Below are 18,133 nucleotides of genomic sequence, written 5' to 3' on the forward strand. Positions count from 1 at the left end.
TGTTATTGGTTTATTTCCACGATTGGCTAATGCTGGCACTTGAAGTTTGATTCCCAGACAGGGGATTCGCTATGCTACGGTAGGCTCCGATGATATTAAAGCCTAATAACCTTTTGTACTAACAAGAATGCGTACTCGACAGCTACATTTACCTACAAGGACGATAAAAACAAGGATCAGACATCAACTATTTCGGACCATGGCTTTCGTGTTATGGTTAATGACCCGTAAGTTTCAACAGGAAGGGATACGCAAGATCATAGTCAAGAGAGACTTATGCTAAATTTTACTATTAGCCTGTTCACTTCGTACAATTGGCCGATGCAGAACTACAAGGCTAAGCCTGAAAACGCGAATGGCCGTCCTACTGATGTCAACAGTGCGAATTGGCTAAGACGTCGTGCCGTACAATCAGTTCTCAACGGAGATATACCACTAACAATGTGGCATACTACCCCCAATAACGATAATGGACAAGACTCTTACGACATACTCTGCATGAACGGTGGCTCGCTATATGTCGATATCGAGACCGGAGAGATTTCATGCTTCGAAGATAGTGACATGGTTGAACTACAGGCTACAGAAAATGCTAACGAAGACCTTTCGTGGTACAGAACACCCACGGTAGCAACTACAGAGGACGTTATTGTTATATCTACGGTACCCCAGTCCGTACATGTGGCCAGGGAGACGTTACCTACTACTACACCAATTCCTATGTAGATGTTTAACTCAGTGAAAGTCTTATGAGATCTTAAAGCCAAGAGAGCTAGAGAAGAAATATTAAGGAATAATCAAATTACTTACTTCATACCCGGGTACGTACCAGGGCAATGAAAGGTAGATGATATAGACTAGAACTTGAAGTAAAAGATTGTTCTTGGTTACACTGACCTCCGCATGTCCATAACGACTCTCTCCCTTTCTTCGCGGATTTCTTTAGTGAATTTTCGATGCGTGCCTGAATACAACATTCTATTTTTTCTCAACCCCTCTTGTCTCCTATGCCTAACCATTCCATGATGTCAGATATCACCTGGAATGCTGCTCATATTGGGACAAGGACAATATGGAAAGCCATATCCAATGCCAGAGGAATACCTCCTACCATTCTCCTAGCTGGCTACATCCGGTCTACGAAAACAGATGATCTAGAAGACTGTTCATTTCCAAGTACCTGCCGAAGATCTGGCAAGCAGCATTCAATGCCGGCTGACTCGGGAGCTGTAAAGGTACTATCACCAGTCGTGCTAGCTACAAGGGCTCAATTTATAAGACTGCTGAAGACACCTAAATCAATCCACAGGCGTTACTTATAAAACTGATAAACATGCGAAGTTCTCTAAGTGCAAGGCAAGACTAGTTGTACGAGGAGATCAGCCAGCATGCGGCGTTGAAGAGACACACGCATCAACCCTAGCAAGAAGATCCTTTAGGACCCTGATAGCAATAGCCGCCTAGAACTGGTCAAATATGACGCATTCAACGCTTCAACGAACGCCATGGAGAATCATGACGTATTCATGAGGATACCACCAGGCTACAAAGATCCTGAAGGCCTTATACGGGTTGAGAGAATCTGTGAGATGTACCTAAGTACATCTCAACATGTGATCTTCGGTCACGTGTCATCCAAACACTCATATATGATACCTAAGTGTTTGTAAAAAAAAAAAAAATTTGTATCATTAGATTTTATTCAATCAATAATCTATTATCCAACAGAATCCCCCATATTATAGTAGAAAGAGCTAACAACAACCCTCTCTACCTTAGGTTTCAATCTCGTACCGCATGAGCTATAAGCCAAGATTTTCCAACATATAAATTTATAGGAACTATGGTACTGGATAGAACATATTCTAATGTTTAACATAAGCAAACCTGTTAAATCTAAGGTTCATCAAGCTCCGACAGTATCCCCGCCTTCAGCTCTCGATAGTAGGTCGGACGATGTCGGTTGCAAGTTATTTACCTCCTATATATGGCAAATTCCACCGCGGATACTCTCAACTAAGTCCAGTTTCGTCTTTACGCCCCCGAGGCTGTCGTACTCGGACGAGGTCAGGCTTCGTCGGGAGTTGGCCGCGTTCCTGAAGCCGGCGCGGCCTAGGCCGGCGCCCGCTAGGTAGCTGAAGACGGCCATGAAGGCGTTCTCGGGATCGTTGACGATGTCATAGACGGCCACGCCCGCGTCGCCGGTGGCGCCGATGAGCCGGAGCAGAGAGCGGACTGTTGCCATTCCTGCGGCCCCGACGGCCTCGCCTACGAAGGGGATCCAGAAGAGCAGTCCGGTAATGAAATTGAGGATGAACTCCTCGCGCTGCTTCTTCTCGATCTCACCGGCCTTCTCGACGATCTTTTCCATGCTTGAGACGGCCTCTTCCGTCGAATAGCCCGGCAGCGACGTGGCATCCACTAGGTCCGTCAGCTCCATTAGGTCGTCCCAATCCCCGTACGCCCGCACGATCTTGAACCGGTCGAGCATGTCAGTTGCCTTGGGGAAGGAGTCGCCGATGACCTCCTTGGGATTATAGACCGTGACCTTATCGGCGAGGGGGTAATTGTAGAAGAAGTTGTTCTGCCTGTCCATGCACTCGTTGACGTCTTCGCCCGCGTACTGGCACCCGTTGTTGACCCGCATGAGCCGCCTACCGAACTTAAGCCACGACTCCTCGATGCCGTACTCCTCTCCGATGTCTTTCCAGAAACCGTCAGAGTCCTTGAGCGTGAACGTGGCGTTGGGGATCGGGGTTAGGTCGCCGTCCGCTATGGATCGCTGGAACTCCATCTGAGGGCACTCGATATCAATCGTACCCCTGCCGTTCTTGCAGTCGCTGCCTTTGACGCAGTTCTCGGCACAGGTGGCATAGCGGCAGCTGCTGCAGCACGTAAGGTCCTTGGTTTCTTTACATGTGAAGTACTTGTCCACCTTGTCGCTGGCCATAAAATGGTTGACTTGAGCGGGGACCTGGTCTGTGACGTATTTCTCGTAAATGGAGAACTTGTCGTCGTAGCCATCGTCGATAAGTTTCTTGTACTTTTTCAGGGCTGTCTCCAAGGTGGCGACCTGGACGTCAAGTAAATATTGCTCGATGCAGTGGGCGGGCATAGAGTCTTTCCGTTGGTTGAGCTGATCAAGCGTTGTGTATGACCCCTGGCACAGAGACCAATAGTTGTCGTCAACTTCGTATTCGTAATCATCGTCGTAGCTATCGCCGCCACTCCCACTAGACGTTGTTAGTACGAAAGGAAACCAGAAGCGCGCAAGAATGTTGGTGAGACTTACTCCGCGAAATACTGCAGGTCCACGGCCCAGTCGGTAGTGCCCGCAAAGTTGTACGAATCGTAGAACTCGGCCCGTGTCTTCTTCATATCGTCATCCATATAGGCTACCCACTCGGTATCGTTATAGACCAACATGTTGGAACCTTCCTTCTTCCATTGCTTATTTATCTTTCCGCTCTGGATAATCTCGTCGATTTCGGCATTGGAGATGTAGCCCCCCGTATCCGTACAACGCCCTTTCGCAGCGTCGGACACGCGGGGTGACCCCGTAAACAGGCATTCCTCGGAGTCGCAACCCGCCTTGGCCATCTTGAACGATCGTCCATAGCTAGCCACGCCAACGACGACCTTGTTCGAGGCGGCGCCGGCTTTGGTGATCATAGAGAGGGCGTCTTTGGTCTCCGTCTCGTTGACATGGGACCTTAGACAGTTACCGGTCTCGCAACTAGGAGAAGTCCACTTGTTGTTATAATCCCACTGGCCATGCAGATCGTATGTCATGTAAATGATATAATCGAGGTCCTTGGCCAGGTTCTTGATAGGGAACGCCCTGAGGTACCAATATGATGCCGGTGCCGCGAAGGAAACTGATTTGGAAGAGCCCACGGATTTCTTAACATCGGACAGAAATTCGTAGTAGTTCTTACCATTGACAGGATCATCACTAGGGATGTCGGGAATATCAGGGGCCTGTATGTTCACTCATTAGTCCTGTCAAATGGAACAAGGGTGGGGATAGGTCACTCACTCCAGGATACTCCCAGTCGAGGTCGATGCCGTCGAGATTGTGTTCGTCGATAAATGCAATGAGACTTTTCTTAAACTTGTCGCGGTTGCCCGGCTGGACGGCGGTGCGGAGAATGTTGAAAGTCCCAGGCATCGTGCTGAAGTCCCAGCCACCGAATGAAATGATCTTCTTGACGCCTGTCATATCCTTGAAGATATCAAACTGCTCCTTGACTTTGCTGATATCAACTGCGAAGTCATTCGGCGTGATATCAGCGAAGGCAAAGTGAATGTGAGTGTAGACATCTGTGTCGATCTGGTCGACATCCATGGTCAAGCACTTGCGGTTGTGGTTCCAAGCCTCAAAGTAAGCAACCTTGATCTTATTGGCCGGCGCAGGTCCTTTGATGATATCTCTGCCGCAGTTGCTGATACCTGATCCTTACAGTTAGCTCGATGTCTTTCTCACAGCATGACTCTTGATGAAGCAATTTAGCTAGAGACAGCGCAACTTACATCCGTTCTTTGCGCCCGAGGTTCCAGGAGCACCTGTCTCGGACTTCTTCTCGACGCAGAAGTCATCCGTCGTACCACACTGGCCCCAGATATTGCAGCAAACATTAAGCGGACACGGATTGAGCGTGCTCAAGTCGGTTCCTGCTGACGGCCGTGCTGTGTCATTCACCTTTATATATTCATGTTAGCCTGGGTAATGTCATAATGACTATATGTAGTGGGATGGGGGACATTTTCTTACCGTTGGTCCGCAAATAGCGTTCTATTAAGAATACTCGTTAGTCTAGATACTTTAACAAAACGCTTATGAGAAGTAAGCAAGAAAGTACTCACAGGAACATTCGCTGGCATGGGTGGGCTTCCAGTGCTCACACACATCTTGAAGTCGGGCAAGAGTTTCTCGCAGCCGTTCCAGGCCCAGGTTTTCTTGTTGAAGCCCTCCAGGTCTTTCACGGTCAGGTCACGGGCTGCCCCTATCTTGGCGCAGTTGTCGTTCTTTATGGTCGTGTACACCGCACAGTTGCCGTCGGAATCGGGCTTGGGCTTCAAGTCCGGCATCTTCCCGGCCGTGCAGCAGACCTGTTGGCCCTCGGCCAAGTTCGCGCATAGATCGGCTTTGGTATTGGCCTTCATGAAGTCGGCAGCGCTGATACCACACTTGGAGGCCAGTGTGCCGCAGCTATCGCCGTAGATCACGCTTCTTGTCTTGCACGTGCCATCCGAGTTTCCCGGTGGTAGAGTGCTAGGTAGAGTGCCGCTGCTGCAACAGACGATCTCGTCGAGGATAAGGGTGCTGCAAAGATCCTTGCGATTGTACTTCTCCAAGTCTGTCTGGCTGATCCCGCACCTGTTAGCCACAGCCCAACATCCATCTCCAGATTGGACTTTGGTTGTTTTGCAGTCGGCCCTCTTGATAAGGTGCGACCTCGCGCCGAGGCTTGCCGGTGTAGTACCAGATGATGCCAACATATTAGTTGTACTATTTGATATGGCCTCAATGGGCGAGGGAACACGCAGGGTGACCGACATCCAAGGCTCTCCTACGGCCGGCTTAGTGACGCATTCTCCGTTGGCCCATGTCCTAACAGCTTCTTGGATGAATGGGAGATTCGCGACACTAGCAGCAACAATGCCGAAGCTGTAGTCTGCGCCGCGGTCATCGGTACCGCACAGCTGGACGACAGTGGCCTTAGATATGGCATTCTCCTCTGCGTATTTCAGCAGATTGTTGAGAACATCCGAGCTATGGCACTAGGTTAGTGGTTCGGCCTCTACGGAAACAAGTGTGTGGTGCGAACGTAGGTTATGAATAGGGAAAGGGGTAAGAAATATCAATGTAAAGGTGTTCATATTATGGCATCGATACAAGATGGGCATCGTAGGTTTGTATTCTGGAAGCTCCAAAGACAGATTTATAGCTTGAAGAAGTTCGGACCCCTAGGATACTTACGTTACTCCGTGTTGATGAATCTCCGCTCCAGCAAAGACGCCAATGGCTGCTGATTGGGAATATGCAAATTCGATTGCATTGTGAGCGCAGGAGGGTACCTGTAATGCGAGATGCCGGGAAATCTGACGCCCAGCAGCCAGGAAATGGTTGACAGAGAATTCAGCAGCATTGCTGCCGACTTGTGGTTCGTGCATGTAGATAGAGGCATCCTTCAGGACACGATTAGACGTTGAACATAGGGATGCCTTGCTCTCATCCGCAATGAATGCAGCTTTTAAACCCGAGCCATAGTCGGCTGTGCATGCCCTCATAGCCGTAGGAGTTGTTTGATCTTCATCTGTGGTCTTGACGACCATGTTGAGCAGCATAGTCTCGTTACATGACGCCAACTCTGCAGCATCTGGAAACAAGAACCATTCGGCACTCGAGCTGCTGTCTTTGGTTGCGCTGCATGACACAGGGCACTTTTTGCGCGTATCAAGTGATGCTCGCTGGGCCGTCGCGAGCCACGACTCAAGTTCTGCAGCATCTTCGTCTCGGCGGGAAATTTTGATATGAGAATGAGATGCAAAAGCCTCAGAAGCCAAGATGGCCCAAGGAACAAGTAAAGAACCCCTCATGGTGACATGGAACAGCTCAAGCAGGTTCACTGAGGGGATGAAAGCCTCTGACTCTCCAGCACGAGAGGAAGCAAATATAAGACGGATGAGAAAAATAAAAGCGACTGAGCACAGGCGAGCTAAGCGAACGTTGGACGGCGGAGCTCATGCATTCGAGCAGCTCAAGATATCGAGAACAAGGCCGGTGAGAATGGCCTTGGCATAGACATGGGCTGATGTTGTCCTACTAGCACTACCTAGATTGCTTCCGCCTCTTTGAATATACAAGTACGCTCATTTCCGATATAGTCAGCTCCATGAACAGGGGTTTAACAAATGAATCCTCACGAGATAAGAAATTTTGCGGCGAAGGAATGAATTTAGTACCTGCATATTATACGCCGCAGACTAAACCATCGCCAAGAGGCCAAATTAACACCAGGCTGAATAGAATGGCCTATCGGACAGGAGATCAGGATTATACGGTAACACGGCGTATACTAGTCCAGTTATACTTCTAAAAGAACATGATCAGATGTAGCTCTGCTGTGAACATGAGCCCGAAGAACGGTTTTGGAATCGGGAGCAAACTCATCAATCATTTTTCTTCACCCATCCTTTGCTTCATCTGGGACTCGACTTCTTCCTTGCTCTGTCGAGTCTTGTGCACCAGCAGCAATCATGAGAGTTACTCTTTTCCTCGTTATTTCTCACCTCTCCGTAGCCTTGGCCGGAGGGTACCAAGGATGTCTTGAGCGCGTGCTACTGTTCAATGCCTACGAGATCGATGGGCTCAACGATGAGAAGGACCAGACGATCGGCTTCAAGTGCGCCAAAGCGGACACGAACGCCAAAACATGCACCCAATGGAATGCTTGCAAGCCAAAGAAGAACTCGGGTCGCACCCGGTGCAACTTTGACGACCTCATGGTGTTCCTGGGAAAGACGCCGACTCCAAACGGTTGGTCAGTCAACGACTCTGATGGGAAGTTGGACCCCGAGGGGACGGCCAAGCAATGCTACAAGCTCTTCACCAACGCCCCGGGAAAGAACCCCAAGGTGCCCAACTTCCCGCCTTACGTAGCCGTGAAGGATACGTGGGAATTCAACGACTACATCAAGCGTGTCGGCGACACGGTTAACAATACTTACAAGAACAAAGGGAACACTGGAAACCGGGGCTTCTGGGATAGCTTCGACACGACTCTAAACAAAGTCAGCGAGGCGCGGGCTGGAGACCACGGTCCTCATCTCGTTGATGAAGCCAAGGCCCAGCTGGGTGGCAAAATGGACATACAAATACAGAAACTAGGAACTGGGAGCAATCCTGCTACTGGCGAAGTGTGGGAAACCGTGGATTGGAAAGAGACAGCTAAACAAGCTAAGGACAAGGGCGTGCCTGATGTCGACAAAGAGATTCAGGGATTTCTCAAGAGCTTCTACGGCGGGACTAACAAGCAGGCAAAGGACCACCGCGTAGTGATACAGTCATACAAGCGGGTGACGGACAGAAGCCAGAGTTGTCGTTAAGATGAGCAATTTGGAAGTGGTTATGTGTCGTATAGTAGGAAATTTGGAGGAGGCAGAGCATGAGAAAGGAGAATAGAATAGATAGCGCGATTGTAGATAGTGCAATGATTAATTTCCCTCGATGAGATAATTCCTAGTTCCCTAAGACGAACACTACTAAAGGTAGTGATATTCGCCCTCGACCTATGCTTCTTCAGCAGCCTCTTCATTTTGTCTATTCATCTCCTCCAGCGCTTCATCCAGCTTCTGTTCCATCTCGAAGCTTCTCATCATCCGACCATCGTCTGGATCGAAGAACCACAGGTTTTCCAGGGCGCAAGGCCAGGAATGCTCGTGAGAAGCTCCATGCCATGCCTCCATCCCATCTCCACAGACTACATGGATTTCCTCCGTGTTTACCCAATCCCGGAGCTCTCTTACTTCAAAATGGTAGAAGGATTCATCCGAGTTTTCGCGCTCAAACCTTAGCCGCTTAATGGATAATGCGACGGGTGCGAAAGCTCTGAACGAGGTTTTCCCGATAGAGACCATATCGATGTCCAAGTTGAGCCAGACATAGCGCGACTCCGCACCCGCAGCGGCGTTGACCTTAGTGGCGGTGACCTCAAAAAAGGCCTGCTTGTACAAGCCCAAATTACGGGCTTCTTGGCAGGTTTGGAGTATTGCTGGCACCGGCGTAGGCGAGACTAGCCTCTGAACTTTTAGAGGGTTGTCGGGCACGACGCGGACCTCCACGACACGAGGCTCGACTGTCAAGGCCCAGATGCACACGCGAAGTTCGGTTGGGAGGCGCGAAAATGGATGAAAGGTGGACATTATTGATTCCTAAGAGCAGGGCTCAACGCAGGTACACAGCGTAGTCTACGGTCCGTGACTTGAAGCGGAAGGAGAAAAGCCGCCAAGGATTATTAATAGTTAGCACAATGGGTTATCTCGTGCCTATATCGTGTAATCCGTATGATATGAGGAAAATTATAGATGTTAGTGTTATCAAGTCGAATGATTTGCGATGATAAACTGTTGGTTGCTTGTACGGCGCATTTCTTCTTGGCGGTCTTGTTATCTAGATTATCGTGTAACGGCGGCATAATATAAGGTAATTAGGTCTATATGTATAAGTCCTTCACGTAGGATCGATTAAATAGGTAGGATTATTAGTTCCTACGCGGCGTATTTCTTAGCTCTTGTGACTTAGACCTCCTTGTAATGCCCAATCAGGTACCGCAAAGTTGTTGTCGCAGGGGGAGCATCCTGACTCAGTCTTAACTCAGAGTCTAGACTACAACTGAATTGACACCGATATGAGCTGAGATATAAGCTGAAATATGAGCTACACTTGGCGCCAAGAGAGAAAATAAGGAGAGAAACAAACGAAGGCAAGCATGTGAGAATACCTATAGCCGTGATTTCTACCTGCGACTCGTCCATCGTCCACCCTTCTTACCTTCTTCACCGGCTCACCTAGGTAGTAATTCGATTTGCATCAGCGCTGCTATGAAGGCCTCCTTTTTGTTTCTGCTCGTGGCGTTTCGTCGCATCTGCGGTACCCCCAACCCGACGCTTCAATGGGACCCGGAGACGACTAAAGACTGCATTGAATGGTACAATAACAGCGACGGCGAACCGTGTGAACATGTACGCAGTCTGTTTGGGATCACCCCCGATGAGTTCCATGAATGGAACCCCTCCGTCGGTCTTGACTGCCAGCCATGGGAGTATCAGTCGTACTGCATCGTTACCATGGAGAAGATAAACAACACAATCACGACCACTTCATCTTCTTCCTCTACAGCGACTGTCTCTACTACCTCTGTGATCACGCCCGGGCCCTCTCCTACCTCTTGGACCGATATAGGCTGTTACGTCGAGGACCCCGTGCTGCCTATCCTCGAGGAGAACCTGAGCCCCGAGGGCGGTGATACAGCGCTGTCTATTCCCAAATGCGAGAACGCATGTTATCTTAAGGCCTATGTCTTCGCAGGCGTGCAGGAGGGAAACCAGTGCTGGTGTGGCAGCTACGTGGGCGGCGAGTGGGCGAGCAACCAGACTTACTGCAATACCACCTGCACCGGCGACAGCAAGACGTTCTGTGGCGGCAAGGGACTAGTCAACGTCTTTAAAGCGGAGGAGAACGAGGAGTCTACTGGCACTACTGCTACTACTACCGGGACTTCTATTACGACTACGGCAACAGGATCTGCTATCAGCGAGACACAGTCGTCCGGGGCAATCAGGAACCTGGCATTGTTATGAAGAATTGGGGTTGATTTAATTGTCTCTTCTCTTGTTTTTTATGTACATAGGCAGATTTAGTCGAAATATAACACCGGTGGTGGCGGTGGAACATATGGCCATTAGGACATTTGGCTGCCTAGGGCGTTATAGAAGGACACAGGAGGCGAAGGTTACCTGCCAAAGCAATACATGCATTATGCAGCAAATAATCATGATAAGCTCTGGAAATTCCCAGTTAATTTCACTTTCAACTTCTGTACATGGCGTGAAGCCGTTGGAACTGCCGTTTATAATAGGATAATTATAGGTCTGTGATATATTGAAATCTCCTGCATCAAATTGCAATCACAATGATGATCAACGGTAGCTAAGTAGCCTCTATCATGTATGTCCATATCTTATGCTCGAGTATTTACATAGATACACCTATGGTCCCGTAGATATATTCTCATTCTCCTGAATAGAAGTTAAACTGGGTTCTTCATGTAAACACCATTAAACCCGTCGACCCAGACAGTCAGTGAACACGTCGATTTTGAGGAATCGCGAAAAGGTAAATCCTCACCAGGCACTGCTAAATTGACCTCTGACACCTCTGTTTGGAAATCAGGATATCTGGGCCGTGTTTCTTTAATAGCAGATAATTATTAGGAGGTATCTATCTAGCCTAACAGACAAGTGATAAATAGAGTTCGGATGCTTTCTGGAGAGATATTTAGGCATTAGTTTCTAATAAAATTTATGGGCTACGAGCAATTCCCAAGGCAAATGTAAATCTAAATAATGTAAACTGTTCTTGTTAATATTGAATCCTATTTAATATATTAGTAATCAAGAGAATCAAAGAATAGGAGTAGTAAGATGACGGGCGTCACAAAGAGACATGAATATCCGAATATTGTCATAGCATTGCTATGATTGCAACCGTATGAGGGTATCTACCAACGTACGGAGATATTAAACTTAGGGGCTAGGCTTATGGGTAGAATAATTATCAGGAGGTGAAAATAATTATTTTCTGCTGAAAAGGGGTAAGAGGATGATGAAGGACAAACAGTCTCCACACGTCGAGCTCTACATAAAAAGGAGAATCAAAGGGGAGAATACACTGTTTAACCCTTATTTACGCCACGTTATTAGCTGCTCTTACTTTTAATTTGCATAAGAATAAATGTCGAGGGTTAAAAATATTATTAGTCTCTTAACTAAAGAAGTACGCAGCGTATTCCGAAGTAAACCCCTGAGGGTATCCTATCTGACATCTGGATGCATAAGACAACCACCTAAAGTATTAACCTCGTGCGTGAAAAATTATTAACTTGAACCATTTTCAATCTCAGTCGAAACAATAATGATAGTATTCCTTGTAGACGTCACGTATTATGACAATGAAAGAGTCGTGATCGTAGCAACAAAAGCAAATTTCCATCCAGCTTCCATCAACATTCTCACCAATACCAACCCCAATCTTCTTCTTCTTCTTCCTGAGATTGGTTGATACAGGCGCGGCTGGCCTCAGTGGTGAGGCCGTAGATTGCTCCGTCCAACTCTTCGTGGAAACGGGATGCCCTACGAATCAATAAGCTTCCTGGACGCGGATATCTTCAAAGTCAGAATCATACCGCTGCGCACCGGTGGAGGGGCTGGTGTTGCCGGTGTTGCCGGTGTTGCCGGTGTTGCCGGTGTTGCCGGTGTTGCTGGTGTTGCTGGTGTTGCTGTTTCGGTTTCTGGTAATCCAGCCTCGAATGTAGGATCGCTTGGCCTTGGCCGCCGTAGCCTTGACTCTCTTCGCGATGTACTTCGCGGGGGTTCGAATGGAGCAGTGCCACCAGCTCATAGCCCAGATGTTCACGTACAGACAAACGCCATCCTGTCCCGCTTGCGTTGGGTCCCATGCATCTCTTTCACGAATGAGTTTCCTCGTCATCCTTGCTGAAGGGCATCCGAGCAAGGCCTCCCAAACTCCGATGGCTACGATGCCATAGACGGCGGCCTTGCCCATGAACTTGAAGGCGGGCTTGAAGATAGACTTGAAGATGGGCTTGAAGATGGGCTTGAAGACGGATTTGAAGACGGGCTTGAAAGCCATGCTTGAGACGTAGATATGTCGTAGATATTCCATAGTGGCTGATGTTGTGATTGTTGTTGTGATATCTAGTTCGCAAGGATGAGGAGTTCACACTTGTAGTGTGGTAGTTGTGTGTGTTGGAGAAAGAAGTTTGAGATAAAAAGTTACTGTCAAGGCTGCGAGATTAACAGCTGGGGCCTGTGCACTTCAATGTGCCTTCTATCGTCTCGGCAACACTGTGAGTTGACAAGATCGTGGTCCAGTCAAACCCTGGTTGACGATGTGGGAAACCAAGAATCACCGGGGCGAACTGCTTTGACCTTTTGTCACTACACAAAAACTGGCAACATGTTGTATGCGTACTTGGTTTATTTAACCTTCTGAAGTGTATTAGATTAAGGCATCTATATTTTCAAATTAGGAGTAAGAAATAACTCTTCACTGCCTTGCCTTGTCATATAATCTTGTAGCTAGTACACCCCCTTTTTGTACGCCAACAAGAAAAGTTGACGGTATCTAATAATTACCACGCTTTCAGAAAAACCACCACATTCCTCTAAAATATTTAAGTTTTATTTACCTTATCCTGGTCCTGTATCTGTATTAAATACTTACTATTAGAGTAAGGTGCAACACGATAATAAGTTAGGTAGGTACCTACCCAGGTATATATTTAAGGCGATCCTAAACCAAAGGAACACAATGATATGCTTATTTTATTACCATAAACTTAATCCATCTTAGATATGATTTACTATCGGGATTTCGTACCGCATATTTCCCTGAAACTGTGAATATCCCCTTTTTGTAGAATTTTGTATCCAAGCATTTGGGCCTGTTATCCTTTCCAATCTGACCAGCATCCGATATTTTTAGTAAATATTAACTTCCTGGGACCTCAAATTAGTTCTTAGTTCTCATTTACCTCCTTAGTGATAAGTCTTTAGACTAATAATAGATGTCTAAGATGCTTAAAGAAAGGCTAGTCATGTTAAGTAAGTTTTGAATAGGCATTTGAAATTTCTTAACTATCTTTAAATTTTCACAACTCTCCTTTAGGCTCATCATGATTATGTCCAACTGTATTTAATATATAAAAGCCTTATGGCAACTTAGAATTCACCTATGATTCACATATGGGGGAATATGATATTTGCATTTATCCGATATGCATCATATAATATGACCAAGAAGATCTTCGCATTACGTAACTAGCGCCCCTCAATTGTGGCTCGAGCTTTACAGGCCTGCAGGCGTCTTTTAGACGTAAATCGACGTCAAGTTTCGACATTAGCTTCGACAAGCTCTCGAATCCTTGAAGTAACGACAAAAAAACTCTCCACTCCGACGCATTTGATGCAGCGTTGAAGAACAGCTTTACCACGACATCGAAACTCGTTGAAATGTTGACTCCCGCGACAACAGCAACGCGCCTTGGTGTTTTAGGCACTCGTGCCCTCAAATTGCAGGTCGCATTCACGAGAGGGGCAACTTGCCAATATTCTTCACTAGCATCTCGACAATGCACCATTCGTAGCACCAAGTCGATTCCTTCCATCGCAACTCGAACAGCCGCTAGAAAGCCCGCACGCAGCATACAGTGCCAAGCTGTTACCCGTCGCCATGCTTCCACTACGGCCTCTGTGGCAGAAGCTGCCTCAGAATCTTCTACTCCAGCTCTCGATTGGAATACCTTTTTCATCTTGCGCAAAACGCGGCGCCGCTTCCAGCTCGCCAGCGGTATTTTAACAATGGCAATAGGTGGTACGGCAGGTGCTATCCTGCTTGTAAATATGGATATGGACTGGCTATTGACCAAGGTCCCAATGGACCCTTTTTTTGCGCTGGGTATAGTGACTCTGAGCTTCGCGGGGCTAGGGTGGTTGGCCGGTCCGAGCGTGGGCTCTGCGCTGTTCTACACGTTCAAGAAGGGTGTCAAGAAGCCGATGGCAATTAAAGAGTCTGAATTCTTTGCGCGCATCAAGAAGAACCGAGTAGATCCTAGCAACAGCTCATTGAGTGGTAACGCCGGTAAGTTCATCTTCGAGGTCTGAGTTGGGATGGAGGGAAAGTTGAGTTCGCTGACATTATTTTGTTCTTTATAGTCCCTGATTTCTACGGCGAAAAGATTTCGAGCGTGGCAGGTTACAGACAATGGTTAAAAGACCAAAGGGCATTCAACAAGAAGCGAACAAGCTTCGTCTGAGAGGAAAAGTGGTCTCGGGGAATTGGCCCCATGCAAGGGAGAAAATGCATAGTCCACATACACTAACAGGATTACGAGTTTCTTATCACATTAGTGAGAGAATGTATCTCAACGTTCAGGTAAAAAGCAAAAGCTTCAAAAACCAACGGATTGGCGTTCGGTGGCTCTCCCTCCAATGTATCAACAGAAGGAACCGGTATGATTTTGAAATGGAACCCCCCATTCCTATATTGGCGTCGTTAAATTATATGCATCGTCGAGACTGAGCGGTTATGTGAAAGGTATTGTTTGGTCGACGTGATATTTCCAGGCCCTCATGCCTCCTTCGATATCACCTACGAAGCGTGCCCCATTCGCATCTAAGCCCATCTCTTTCAGCCTTCGGGTTACCAATTGGGAATCGTTACCCACTCGGCAGATGACATATATTGGTGCATTAGGTGATAGTGATTCTGGGATATACTCTGGCCCTGAACCCTCCTCAGTAGACTTTTTACTACGAGTCTGTAAGGTTGAGAAGGGCACATTGATCGCGCCTGGTATACTAGCAATGTCAAAATGCTCCTTCTCGCGGACATCTAATAGCAAGTGATTCTTATCGGGCTGTTTTGTCAGAATATCATTGTACTCTGTAGCAGAGATTCTTTCTTCGGGCTTCAACACGGCGACTGGCGTGGTCACCCCGCAGAACTGGACGTAATCCAACGAACCAGCTCTTAGTTCTCCTAGAGTTAATGTTGATGCGGAGGAACAAGCAAAACAGTTAAGCCTTCGACTCCTCATCCTAATTGACCGGAATGGTGTAGACGAAGTAGCAGAAAATAAAAGTAAACTGGGCGCGATAGGGTCTTTCAGTGCTGAGCCTGAGTCTTTTCCGACTCCAGCGACGACCAGTTTAATAGCCTCAAGTGCTTGTAGCACGCCCATAATGCCCACAACCGGACCGAGAATCCCTCCTTCGCCGCAACTGACTACGCTGTCGGCGGGGGGTGGCTTAGGGAAGATGCAGCGGTAGCAGGGACCACCATCCATAGACCCTTGAACTGCTGGTGGATTATTTAGGACAATTAACTGTCCATCTGTCCGTAAGGCAGATGCGGAGACGAGTGGCTTCTGTAATAATACGCAGATATCAGAAATTAAGTACCGAGATGTCGGGTGATCTGTACAGTCGAGAACCAGATCGTACTTAGAAGCAATACCCTCGGCATTCTGGGGCGTGAGATGTTCTCTATGGGCTACATATGACACGTCCGGATTAAGTGCTCGACAGTATTCGATTAGGCTGTCTACTTTCATCATACCAACCCTTAAAGTGTTGTGTGCGATTTGACGATGCAGATTTGATATTTCCACGGTATCGCCGTCAACAACTCCAAGGGTACCAACTCCTGCGCCAGCTAGATATGCAGCAGCCGGACAGCCTAAACCCCCGGCACCAACTATCAGTACTGCGGCAGACTTCAGGCGTATTTGGCCTTTGATGCCGACAGTAGGTAGTATAAGTTGACGACCATAACGAGAATATTCTTCTTCGCTCAAGGGCCACTTCCATTCTGATGGTTTCGGGTTTAAATTCTGAGAGGTTGGCTCAAGTTCTTCTAGTTGTCTTCTCAAGTCTTGAAGCTCTTTCTCTGTCTGAGATATTTTGTAGCGGAGCTGCTCTGCTTTGTCGGTTATTGAATCCATGATGTCCATAACACCATTACTCGTTAACCGGAATTTCAGATGTCAAAACCCATGCATCACTAGCGAGGTTGAGGCTGAGGAAATATACCGAGTATTCCGTATATAGAGGTGCTGTGTGTGTGTGCAGGTACCCGGGTCCTACATAAAAATGGTATGCGATTACTTAGCACTTGCAGCGCAAAAAAGGTGACCTTATGTACATCCTAAGCATTCTTGCACCAACTGGAACAGCTAATACGGTTTAACTAGAGGGTATCAAAACTCCACTTAAACACATCCTATAGATTTAAGCCTAACCGAAAATGTATTAGATGTATAGGGTATTAGGTTAGACATGTCGTACATTTAAAGGGATGCCCTAAAAATGGATACAAGCAAATTCAAAAAAAAAAAAAGAAAAAAACTTTTCGTCACTCAACTAAGGTATGTAAACTTGCCAACTCCTAACTTGTGATAGGCCTAGTTTCAATTGACCTGCTAAATAGGAACCTCGGTCAGCATGTCCCATGTGAACGATTCAAATTCCAAGGCTCTGGGTCTCCAGCTTATGTACAGTTATCAACCGGTGGTTCCCTTGGTCTGGGTACCATGGATATCACCGGATCTACAAACTTCGACATAACCAACCGTCTCTTTCTGCTTTCCACCTTGTTTCTGATGCCATTCGAATCATTTGCGTACTGATCAACGCTGGAGCTTCTATACACGTAACGGGTAGCCTCAACCTTGCTTCGAATACTTGCAAGATGGGACAAGCTTGGATCTAGTATATTCAAGCAATCCGGTCAAGGATTTACATATTAACCAACACTAGACCATCCATTACGTCCCCCGGTCTACGAACTACCTCTCTCGGCGTCCTACCCATTCTGGATGGCCAACCGTCTACTGACCCCCACCTTAAATGAAATGGGTGTGCTGCAGAAGTTTACGAGCCTCTTTTCTAAGACATCATCAGCTGAAGCCCATCGGATAAGATAATATAGAGAGGTAGAGTTCAAGTGACTCTACATACGAGAGCATTCGCCCACTGCTACCCAACATAAAAGATCTACTTGCCATTTCATCCAAATAAATATCTGTTACAAACCATAGGACTACAGGGCCATATGGTCTTTTTAACCCGCCGATGTCCCAACTCCACGGAGTAGAATGGGACCAACTGGGAAACGTCGTTTCTTTTACGTACGTCTTTGGTGGTATCTGGCTAAGCGACCGAGTAGTGGAGTTAAGGATTTGGACTGAAATTTTACTAAATTTCACACCCTTCGAAGTTCGAATACTAAGCTATTCGTCCGAATTTCAATCGGGACCGACCCAGAAGCTAGGTACCTAACCGAGTCAAGCCTATCTCGCCAAAACTTATAAAAGACGTTGACATGATGATGGTACGTAGCCCATCGATCGGACTGACTACCTAGACTCCTAACGAATGTGAGACAACCCTTGCATATATATAGCTCGTGATATCTTACATATCGTGAAATATGACGAAGGTAAGTGAAATAGAATGAAGGTAGGCTACACCTTGAATTGCTTGCATGCTTCTAAAAAAGATGGGTAGACTTCGTGTATCAGAAGATACATGCATTTACTCCATCCTTGTACGAATTGGGTCTGTATTACCGTTCCATTTTTATTTACAGAGGTTCATCAAGCCTTTACAGAAGGGACAGAAGGGAGCGGGGGGAAGTTCTGGACCCTACAGTAGCCCTAGACCGGATGTCGCGTTAGCTGCATGTGTAACCCCGGCCTGGCGCAGAAACCGTCACCTGCTCGCAGCGGCGCAAGTTCATCTTGGTTTTTCATGTCCCATCTGTACT

At 47.3% G+C, this 18,133-nt stretch overlaps 7 protein-coding genes across 8 annotated transcripts; 3 read left to right on the top strand and 4 right to left on the bottom strand.

The window, feature by feature from the left end:
• Positions 1-1,981: 1,981 nt before the first annotated feature.
• Positions 1,982-6,603, bottom strand: GL218_07225 (Killer toxin subunits alpha/beta; the record flags this gene model as incomplete). The annotated part of the gene is made up of 7 exons (XM_033583972.1): positions 1,982-3,233; positions 3,293-3,981; positions 4,040-4,452; positions 4,534-4,702; positions 4,775-4,795; positions 4,867-5,776; positions 5,984-6,603. 7 exons carry the CDS (start codon positions 6,601-6,603, stop codon positions 1,982-1,984), a joined length of 4,074 nt encoding a protein of 1,357 aa, XP_033432802.1.
• A 660-nt stretch (positions 6,604-7,263) lies between these two features.
• On the top strand, positions 7,264-8,112 carry GL218_07226 (uncharacterized protein; the record flags this gene model as incomplete). Its single annotated transcript, XM_033583973.1, has 1 exon — positions 7,264-8,112. The coding sequence occupies one exon, from the start codon at positions 7,264-7,266 to the stop codon at positions 8,110-8,112; it is 849 nt and encodes a 282-aa protein (XP_033432805.1).
• Positions 8,113-8,295: 183 nt separating this feature from the next.
• Positions 8,296-8,928, bottom strand: GL218_07227 (uncharacterized protein; the record flags this gene model as incomplete). The annotated part of the gene is made up of 1 exon (XM_033583974.1): positions 8,296-8,928. The coding sequence occupies one exon, from the start codon at positions 8,926-8,928 to the stop codon at positions 8,296-8,298; it is 633 nt and encodes a 210-aa protein (XP_033432804.1).
• Positions 8,929-9,606: 678 nt separating this feature from the next.
• Positions 9,607-10,365, top strand: GL218_07228 (putative wsc domain protein; the record flags this gene model as incomplete). 2 transcript variants are annotated; one of them, XM_033583976.1, is made up of 1 exon in its annotated part: positions 9,607-10,365. In XM_033583976.1, one exon carries the CDS (start codon positions 9,607-9,609, stop codon positions 10,363-10,365), a length of 759 nt encoding a protein of 252 aa, XP_033432812.1. The 2 variants fall into 2 exon arrangements, with proteins under 2 accessions (XP_033432812.1, XP_033432811.1); XM_033583975.1 differs by having other exon boundaries at positions 9,853-10,365.
• A 1,558-nt stretch (positions 10,366-11,923) lies between these two features.
• GL218_07229 (uncharacterized protein) lies at positions 11,924-12,469 on the bottom strand (the record flags this gene model as incomplete). The annotated part of the gene is made up of 1 exon (XM_033583977.1): positions 11,924-12,469. The coding sequence occupies one exon, from the start codon at positions 12,467-12,469 to the stop codon at positions 11,924-11,926; it is 546 nt and encodes a 181-aa protein (XP_033432810.1).
• A 1,349-nt stretch (positions 12,470-13,818) lies between these two features.
• On the top strand, positions 13,819-14,621 carry GL218_07230 (Presequence translocated-associated motor subunit pam17, mitochondrial; the record flags this gene model as incomplete). Its single annotated transcript, XM_033583978.1, has 2 exons — positions 13,819-14,446; positions 14,521-14,621. 2 exons carry the CDS (start codon positions 13,819-13,821, stop codon positions 14,619-14,621), a joined length of 729 nt encoding a protein of 242 aa, XP_033433049.1.
• A 270-nt stretch (positions 14,622-14,891) lies between these two features.
• On the bottom strand, positions 14,892-16,319 carry GL218_07231 (Adenylyltransferase and sulfurtransferase uba4; the record flags this gene model as incomplete). The annotated part of the gene is made up of 1 exon (XM_033583979.1): positions 14,892-16,319. The coding sequence occupies one exon, from the start codon at positions 16,317-16,319 to the stop codon at positions 14,892-14,894; it is 1,428 nt and encodes a 475-aa protein (XP_033433050.1).
• Between the last annotated feature and the right edge of the window lie 1,814 nt (positions 16,320-18,133).

This window comes from Daldinia childiae (assembly GCF_008694065.1).
Source record: "Daldinia childiae strain JS-1345 chromosome Unknown Scaffold8, whole genome shotgun sequence".
Taxonomy (NCBI): domain Eukaryota; kingdom Fungi; phylum Ascomycota; class Sordariomycetes; order Xylariales; family Hypoxylaceae; genus Daldinia; species Daldinia childiae.